The sequence below is a fragment of the Rosa rugosa genome, chromosome 7, assembly GCF_958449725.1.
Source record: "Rosa rugosa chromosome 7, drRosRugo1.1, whole genome shotgun sequence".
In the NCBI taxonomy this organism is placed as follows: Eukaryota; Viridiplantae; Streptophyta; class Magnoliopsida; order Rosales; family Rosaceae; genus Rosa; species Rosa rugosa.
In genome coordinates, this window is record NC_084826.1 from 5610782 (window position 1) to 5620165 (window position 9384).

A 9384-nucleotide genomic window follows, 5' to 3' on the forward strand; every position below is an offset into this window, starting at 1 on the left:
AATGAACTTTAATTTCGAATTTATACATAAGTCTTAACGGATTTTAATGGATTTGGGAAAAAAAATTTATATACATAAGTCTTAACCGGTTCTAGTTGCTTAAAAAAAAAAAAAATTTGTTACGGGTTTTAACGGGTTCCAATGGAAAACCCGCAAACCCGCCGGGTTTAGCCCGCGAAACCCGTTAACTTAACGGGTTTTTACCGGGTCGGCCCGTTAAAAACCCGGCCCGTTAAGAACCCGCACCGTACCCGCACTATACCCGCACGTTGCCAGGCCTAGGGTAAATGGACAAAAACCCTATAAAATAAGCAAAAGAAATCCAAAGAAACAAATTTTATTGCTAAAAGTACCAACACTGCAAAGCTTTTTGTGACAACCCACGCACAATTGCTACAGACCAAGCCGAAGTTACCTAGAAATAACCCTACCCCATTTTAATACAAAGCTAATTCCCACTAAATCAAATAAAGGAGACACAATGGGCAGGTGTGGTTAAATCGTCAAATTGTACGGCATGAAGTGCCGGTGATCCGGTAGGGCGGCGCTAGAACCGCGACGTGCCCCGATTGGCGGCGTTAGAGTTGCTTCTGGACGAACCGACACGTGCCTTCTTTGCGGCCGTTGAATCCATGCCGCCGATGTCAAACCCCATTCCGTGGCTCCCATCTCCACCAACCATTTCCACAAACATCCTCTGGAGATCTTCAAAACTGTCCCCCTAAAAATATCTCACTCCAATTTAGAAAATTACCATTTGACCCCCTAACAAATAAGGAAAAAAATAGGTAAATAAATAAATATCTACCTCGTCCTTCACACTGTTCATCATGGAAATCATCTCTTGCATGAAGTCCCCAAATTCCTGATCACACAAATTTTACATTATTCAAGGGCAAAAAAGTAAATTGCTCAAATGAAAAAAAAAGAGGCGAAAACCGATGCAAATCATTCACCGTACGAAAAGCGGAATCAGGCCTGATTTTTTTTTTTTTTTTTTTTTTTTTTTTTTTACCGCGTCTATGGAAACGACGTCGTTTTAGTCAGTTCCGCGCATCGTGTACGGCGAACATTTGCCTAGGCAGTATGAGGAGGAGGAAGAAGGTACGAACTTCGTCTTCTTCTTCAAGCGGGTCGTAGACCCCGGCGTCGTACATTGACCTCTTCCCCTGATCCGAGAGAACTGCGCCACCAAAACCGCCGTCCGTTAAATCAAATCCCCAAAAAAAAAACAAAAAAAAACAAAAAAAAAGGCTGCAAACGACGTCGTTGTAATGGATGGTTTTACCCGAATAGGCTTCTTGGATTTGCTGAAACCGCCGATTCGCTTCTCCGGCCACCGACGGGTTCTGGTTCCGGGCCCACCTATCCGGATGCCATTTCTTCACACCAAACCAAAAACAAATCCAAAATTAGAATCAATTTCGGAAATTGACGATAATTGAAGAAACGGCGACGTATGATTAATACCATGGCGAGTTTACGGTAAGCGGTGCGGATATCAGAGACGGAGGCATCCTTGCGGATCCCGAGGACGGAGTAGTAGCAAGATCCGCCGTTGGATCCTCCATCCCTGTCCATAACTGGAAATTGAAATCAGAGAGCTTCTTCAATCTGAGACCATAGAAAGAGAGAGAGAGAGAGAGAGAGAGAGAGCCGGTGTGTTTTGTCTGGGCTTTTTTTGTTGTGGTTGTTTGGTGACGGATTTTTGTTTAGGCAGAGAAAATATCTTCTACAGAGATACTACGAAGGAAACTTCGAGAGATTTGATTTTTTCCATCATTACGATTCTGCGAACGCGAGTCAAATGCTTACGTGGACAGGTGGCTGGATATTTTTATAGGGAGCGGAAAAGGGCCCGGTGTTACCGGTAATCACGATTCTTGCCATTGGGCCTTCGAACAGAATGGTCCTTTAACGACCAAGCCCAAGGTCTTCCAACAGTGAAGACAACATGCTCGGAATGTTTACGCGTTTGTTTGCCTGTGGTCACGCCGTCACGGTCATTAAAATGGGATATTCAAGGTGTGCAAAAAGAACTAGGAAACAAGAAAATTGGAAGAATTAGAAGTCGAACAATATTTTGTAGACCAATTAGTTTGTCTCCGACAACAGACACTTTGAGACTAATCGATAATGCTTTCTTAATTAGAATATTTGTAAATACTATAAGATTTCCCACTTACCCAACAAACTATATATTTTTTACCCTAATACTCAATTAAGTATTTTTTATTATTATTTTGTATATATTATTGAGACAATTTTGCCCTCTCTCCCATTGTCACTTAGAGAGAAGTCAACGGAGACTTGACTGGAGTCCCGTCAATGCTCGCCGGACTCCCGTTACAAGTCGCCGGAAGTTCTCAAAAAGCTCGTTGGAGATCTCATAAGTCACGGGAGAATATTATTGTTCCCCAATAATATTATTATTGCCCCCAGTAGCCCCCAATAATATGATTACTGCCCCCTAATAATATGATTACTGCCCCCTAATAATATGATTATTATCCCCCAGTAGAAACATTACTGCCCTCTAATAATATGATTATTGCCCCCAGTAGAAACATTACTGCCCCCTAATAATATGATTATTGCCTCCAGTAATATGATTATTGCCCCCTGAAATAAGAATGAGAAAAATGGATTGGTCTAAGTCCGACATTTCCCATAAAAATCCACAAGCCCATTGAGCATTGACAACATTTTATTATCCCCCAAACCAAAACGTAAATAAACACTACCATCCAGGCTTGCCACCTCTATTGCATGCCTTTTGTTCATTTCCTCCTCACACGTGTTGTCATCCTCCTTCCTTCCTTTCTTTCTAGCTATCCTCAAAACAAGACTCAAGTTCCCAGAAAGGCAAAAACGCATGATACATAGACAAAGACCCACATAATATTTCATAATTTCAACCCAAAAGTGCCGACACCGATGAGAGAAACGCTTGCTTCATAGCAAGCCTTTTTTTCTCCGTGTATTTCAATGGCCGTTCAAGCTGGCCACCTCAATCTCTTCCCTCTCACCAACTCATCTACAACAACAGGTGCTAATCTCTTCTTCTTCTTCTGTGACCTTGAGACTTCTACTGGGTTAGTTCTGATTTTGGTTTTTCACAGCGAAATCATGAATCCGATTAAGGATTGAGCTTTGATGCCTGACTGATTTGTGCCTCGACGACTGCACGACAAAAGATTGAGAGCCCCTTGATGCCGGACCGATTTGAGTGTCGACGACGGCGCGATTCCGGTGGCCTCGGATTGGGCCTCGACGACGGCGCTGAGGGGGTGGGAGAGAGAGAGAGAGAGAGTCTGGGTGACTGGGTCTGGGAGGAGAGAGAGTCTGAGAGGAGAGAACGATGAGTTTTAGTTTAATTGATAGGGCAAAACTGTCATTAAATATTAAATTGGGTAAATGAGAGTAAAAAACTCTTAGTGGAGTAAGTGAGAGTATATTGGCTCAAATTTGGGCATTGGGCCAATATCCCATGATTTTAAGGTTTATATTAGTTCTAAAAAGTTGCTTTGAATGCATTCACTGGCGGTAGGGCTGTCAATTCCAACATAACCCGATAACACAACTCGAAACTCGCATGAAATAAAGCGGGTTGAACCCGCACGATTAAAAAGCCGGTCAGCCGTGGGTCAACCCGCCATGACCCATTTAATAAATTGGTCGCCCACGGATCAACAGGCTAACACGAAGTGAACCCGTATAACCCAATTATGCTGTACTTCTTCTTGAAATTTTGGACGTTGGGAGTATTTGATAGGATTAAACAATTTGAAATATTTTGCTTTTGTTTAAGTAAATCCAAATTGTGTCTTGCCTAAACTCTAGATTATTTGACCTAGTGGTAATAGGGTTTTAATTAGAGATAATCTTGGAGAATATCTTAGAGATATTTCCTTGTACAATTCAGATTCTATGCATTGTAATCCTCTATATAAATATGCCCCTATTATTACTGAGAATACACAGCAATTTTCTCTCAAATATCGATTCCCTACAACAGCTTTATAATTATTGGATTTAATTATTTATTAATTATACATAATTATTTATATTATTCGTCTTGTAGAGTTTTTAGTGAATTTAATCAATTTATGCTTTTTTTTAGTTAAATGGGTCACATTGTTAACCTTTAAATTAGTCATTTTGTCTAACACTACACGACCTATTTATTAAATGGGTTAAGCGGGTTGGAAACGGGTAATCCGTTCAATAAATAGGTTGGGTTTGAGTTTAAATTGTTGACACGATTATTAAATTGAGTGGGTTTGAGTTTGTCTCTTGTGACACGATAAATACCTTAACCCGACACGAACCCAACTCAACACGACCCATTGACAGCCCTAACTGGCGAACCGAGCATAGGGCTAGTGGGGGCTGCCGCCCACACTGCATCATCATATACGTACACACTCATATATATAGAAGCTCTGGACAATTTTATGTATTTGAAAGTGTATTTTGCAGCTTTTGCCCCCACAAGTGTCATGATTTTGATGATTTCATCCATGTTTAATCTAATATCATAAAAATTTCTCCTTATTTTCATATGTTTTTTGCATAAATTATATTTTAGAAATGGGTGGACCAGGATTTTAATTTTCATTAGCTATTATGGTTTAAATTCACCCCCGCATAACTAATTTTCTAGGTCCGCCACTAACTGCATTCTCAAAAAAAAAAAAAAAAAAAAAAAAAAATCTTTGAATGCTTATTGGGGTTTTGATTTCAATAACAAGAGAGTTTCTATTGGAACCTCCAAATCTGCTCACTTGACTTCACTCTATTATGAATTATTAAATGACATATATAACCTACTATAAAATGACTATTAAGGACAATAATTATACCAAAAAAATATTATACTTATTTTATGTAGACTTTCTAATTCAATAATATTAGATTGTATTCCTTATTATTTTCCTTATCTATTTTCATTTTCCAATTTCACTACATACTCATTAAAGCATTCATATATATTTAATAAGAATTAAAAATATAATTAAGATCATGTGACATAAAAATGTATGATATATATGTTGAACGCATATTGGTGAGGGAAAACAAAATAAATCCTCTTATGATTTATGACTTAAATCTAAGTCAATTCATTATATTTATCATGTGGTACAAAAAATACAGAAAAAAATAAACATTAAAAAACGAATGATTTTTTTTTTAAGAATAAAAACAAATGATTTTTTTTTTGCACAGCTAAAATAGAAAAAAAAAAAAAAACATAATAGTTCCTTGCATTTTCTTATTGATTAGACATTAATTTTTGAAACTCAAGTTTGATTAAGAAATGTATATTTAGTTAAGATTTATAGAGTGATTAAATCATTGAAATGACTAAATTTTTTTATTTTAAAGATAATAATTTGTTTGCAAATTATATGAGTGAGGTTTAGTGAGTAAATTTAGTATTTGAAAATTTGATAAGAGGTGTAAAAAGCATAGAGTTTAAGTGAGTAAATTTGGAGGTTCCAATAGAAAAACTCCAATAACAATTGAGAACAAGTTCTCTAATTATAACAAAGGATTGGTTCAATTATATATCGTAGACATCAAGAGCAAGTGACTTACTTGTTAATATGCACTCATTCTATAGAGACTACTAGTGAAACAAAATAAATTAAATATTACGTGTGTAGTCATAGTCATAGTCATTAAAATAGCAGATGGGATGTTCAACACCTTGTAAAAAGACAAGATAACATAAAAAAAGTTACAAATTTCTAGTCATAATCATTAGAATAGCGGGTAGGATACTCAATACCGTGCAAAAACAACAAGAAAACAAGAAAAATTGGATGAATTAGCAATATAACAATGCCTCGTGGACCAATTCAGTTTGTTTTCAACTACAAACACGCGTCAGTTTGAGACTAACTGTAGATCATTTAAAGGTTTATATTAGTTCTACAAAGCTGATTCAAATGCTACTTTAACTTGATCATGAGGGTTTTGGTTTCAATAACAATTTGAAATTAACTTTCCAATTATAAGACATTGTGCAATGATATCATAGACATCAAGAGCAGCAAGTAACTTACAGTGCAATTCACAGAAAATGTACTCATTCTACAGAGACTACTAGTGAAACAAATAAACTGAATATTATTAGATCTTTTCCAGAAACCACTTTTACATAGATCAATTCAACACTATGTACATCATGGCCAGCTTTGTATAACAACTTTCGAACCCCTTTTTGCACATTTTATACATTAAAGGAGAAGAAGAAGACTGAAGGAAAATAGACTAGTGAGGAACTAAGTCTAACACATCTAGGAAAAGCCTACCCCTTTACTTTGGGTAACTGCTTTACAACTAGTGGTTCATAGCAACTAAAAAGGAAGGCTGAGTAGTAACACTAACACTGATCTAGCTGGCCAAATACAGAGGCCTTGCCATTCTTCTAGCCCTAACCGAAACCCACCACTTAATGGCGGCACGAAGCTTGCACCAGCGTGCCTTGGGTTTCTTTATAGTCCCTGCGTTATGTAAAAAACCAGGAATGCCAGTATCGCAAAATCCGTTCCCTTGTCCCCCCCAGTTTGGGTTCATTGGAGACCAAGTTGATGTTTGTAAAAAATTTTCAGTAGTGCCTAAATGAGCAGTTGACACAATTGGAGGCCAACTGTTTTCTGCATTGAAGTTTAAGGTGCTGAACTCCTCCATTGAGAAACTGTTGCGTAGTGCTGGAGCGAACACTTGCATTGGATGACTAGTTTGTGCTACAGAAACCATGAACTGATTGCTTCCTTCTGCTTGATAAGGATATGAAGTCGAAGGTGATGCGTGGGGGAAACCCAATTGCATTGGCGGTACATCTGCGCAAAGTATTTGATCTCACTTAGTTCGAAAACCACAAGTGACAACTGTCGAAATAGAAAGGCGAAACCAGAAAACCAACAACATATAAAGTGCAAGTACATTATGAGGCAAGTTCATAGCATGCAATTTGACATATGAAGTACTAGCTTAGATAACCCATATTGGCCTAGTTTTTACCTTGCTGTGGGAATTGGAAACTATATTGTTGCGGATCTGAGTTTGGATTATTGAATGGCTCTGCTGGTAGACTCGGCAAAGGCCTTGAAATGCCATACACAGTCGAAGCATCTATGAGGACCATATTAACTTCATTTCTATACGCCTGCTGCTTCAAATTTTCCACCATAACCTGAAAATGGAACTCAGTTAATCAGTTTCTCAACATAACACGAGCAATTATACAACCCCGAACCAATTTTTTGTAAGTGTAAACATACCTTTTGAGGTGGGGTGAGTTGATCCAGAGTACAGAATTGGTCCTCAATTACTGCTCCCTTGAACTTGTAGATTATGTTGAACAGGAGGGTCACATCATCTCTATGGTAAGCATAGAGCTTATGTTCATCTATCTCACACTTGAATGCATGATCTAAGATTGCATACCATGCCTTGTTTGAGATCGGAGCAAAACACTGCATTTTATGAAAAGTGGATGAATAATCGAAGTATCGAACTAAAAAATTCATCAAGCTATTATAGGCTCATATTCTAACAGAAACAAATGAGACTCTTACATTCCGTAGCGAGGATGGATCTTTCACATAAGTCCGCAGCAAGTCCTTCACACAAGTAATTCCACAATTGAACAATCTGTTATGGAAGGCGCCGTCCTTTGCTATCTTCTCCAGGCGCCATATCTCATCACTCAGGGATGGAGGGTGGTGTTTCTTGTACACTGAATGAGCATATTGTGACGAGTGTTAGTATAGAGCACAAGAGAAGAAAGTAAGGAGACACTATGTTTCTATATTGGTAAAGATCAATATATAACTTACACTCTCCGCGGTGATCTTTTACCACAAAAGCCTCACTTCTAGCTTCCCTGATTCGTGCTTCATCAGCAGGATTTTTCGGCACAGCTCTAGCTCCTAGTCTGAACTTTCGGCTTCTGATCCAGCTCGAATTGTCAGTGAAGACAATGTTAGTTAGAGAACACACTCCATCCCGCAGGTTAAGAGTCACGTCACCAGTCACCAATGGCCTTTTCCCTTCTCGTTCTCGAACAAGACCATTGCTGAACTCTTCCTCGGTCCAATCCTCTTGATCATCAGAACCGAATTCGCTATTCAGAACAAGAATTTCAATCTTTGCTGAAGCTAGGGGACCACAACGGACTACATTCTGCGTAGCAGCATCACGTAGTACAATTTGAAGAGGTGTTTGGTCTTCTGCATCCACCTTGCTGCCTGTGAATATGGTTGATGGCAGTTTGTTGATGAAATGCAACTGTAAGCCTCTTACTCCAGCTGGACCTCCAATTTGAAGCGGGGGCCTGCTATAAGATTAACAACAAATCCAACATTTTCCGTAAGAAATTTTTCAGCGCGGTAATCTGAAGCTGTGGAGTTTGGATAAAGGATTAAAGTCATTAAAGAAATAAAGAGCTAACCTTGAAGATCCCCTCAGGTAGGGAACAAGCAAATTTTCCAGCTCATCTCGCACCTACACAACAAAGAAGTTCAATATTCATATCGATCAGTATCAAATATCACAACCAGAAAAGGATTTCAAACAGAGTTGCCAAGTAAAATCAGCTTTGAAAAAGTCAGGTATATGCTTCTTAACCAATTAAACTAAACCTAACGGTCAACAAGAGTTTCATTGGAGCGTTTCATCAAACACTTAAGACCTCACGGTCAATACTCAATAGAACTGGGACAGCAAAGCAACCCATGTAAGGGGTACAGTAGTGTTCCCCTGGTCAGCAGCTGACCATGGGGAATATGGTCACTCACCGTCCGATTGAAATCGGACGGTTGACAGCTCTCATCTCAGATTTCATCACTTAACTGTCAACCGTCCGATTTCAATCGGACGGTGAGTGACCATATTCCCCATGGTAAGCTGCTGACCAGGGGAACACGGCTGGTAAGGGGTAAGAGAACATTCCTTTTTTTTTACCGTCTTACACAGCAAGTAAAAAATGATGATGTTAATTACTGTCAAATCTTACCACTGTTCTGAAGAAATTTTCCCACGCTTTTTCATTCAATGGACCATCTCTCATCACATCCCTAGCAACACTGCACAAATATGAACACAAAACCCAGAATCAAAAACCAAATTCAACCATCCAAACCACACAGAAAGCACCAATCTTTACTCAAACTAAAACCACCCACTTCTTAAAAAGAGGTCTCCTTTTCGATTCCGGTACCGGAAACTTAAACTCTTCACCCTCCACATCCCTGAAATGCCTCTTAGGTACCATCAAAAACCCACTTTTTTTTTTTTTTTGGTGAATCAAAAAGCTACTTTTTTGCAAGTCTTCTTTTACAAGGGAATCGATACCAACAATAACCAGAACCA

General features: G+C 38.6%; 2 protein-coding genes across 3 annotated transcripts; both read right to left on the bottom strand.

Annotated features, from left to right (window-relative positions):
• Positions 1–321: 321 nt before the first annotated feature.
• Positions 322–1703, bottom strand: LOC133722173 (uncharacterized). The gene is made up of 5 exons (XM_062148994.1): positions 1471–1703; positions 1289–1382; positions 1113–1183; positions 809–865; positions 322–721 (listed from the first exon to the last, which is right to left on the bottom strand). The coding sequence occupies exons 1-5, from the start codon at positions 1579–1581 to the stop codon at positions 548–550; spliced, it is 507 nt and encodes a 168-aa protein (XP_062004978.1). The 5' UTR covers positions 1582–1703; the 3' UTR covers positions 322–547.
• Positions 1704–6115: 4412 nt separating this feature from the next.
• On the bottom strand, positions 6116–9384 carry LOC133721875 (calmodulin-binding protein 60 B-like). Of its 2 annotated transcripts, none has more exons than XM_062148617.1 (8): positions 9198–9384; positions 9029–9098; positions 8465–8517; positions 7851–8347; positions 7590–7750; positions 7293–7487; positions 7033–7204; positions 6116–6851 (listed from the first exon to the last, which is right to left on the bottom strand). In XM_062148617.1, exons 1-8 carry the CDS (start codon positions 9284–9286, stop codon positions 6403–6405), a joined length of 1686 nt encoding a protein of 561 aa, XP_062004601.1. In that variant the 5' UTR covers positions 9287–9384; the 3' UTR covers positions 6116–6402. The 2 variants fall into 2 exon arrangements, with proteins under 2 accessions (XP_062004601.1, XP_062004600.1); XM_062148616.1 differs by having other exon boundaries at positions 7851–8350; positions 9198–9381.

Coding starts and splice junctions, on each gene's coding strand:
- LOC133722173 (XM_062148994.1), bottom strand. CDS start 1,581: ATGGACAGGGATGGAGGATCCAACGGCGGATCTTGCTACTACTCCGTC. Junction 866..1,112: donor CGCTTGAAGAAGAAGACGAA/GTTCGTACCTTC, acceptor TTGTGTGATCAG/GAATTTGGGGACTTCATGCA. Junction 722..808: donor TGAACAGTGTGAAGGACGAG/GTAGATATTTAT, acceptor AGATATTTTTAG/GGGGACAGTTTTGAAGATCT.
- LOC133721875 (XM_062148616.1), bottom strand. CDS start 9,286: ATGGTACCTAAGAGGCATTTCAGGGATGTGGAGGGTGAAGAGTTTAAG. Junction 8,518..9,028: donor AAAATTTCTTCAGAACAGTG/GTAAGATTTGAC, acceptor TTTGTTGTGTAG/GTGCGAGATGAGCTGGAAAA. Junction 8,351..8,464: donor TACCTGAGGGGATCTTCAAG/GTTAGCTCTTTA, acceptor TTAATCTTATAG/CAGGCCCCCGCTTCAAATTG.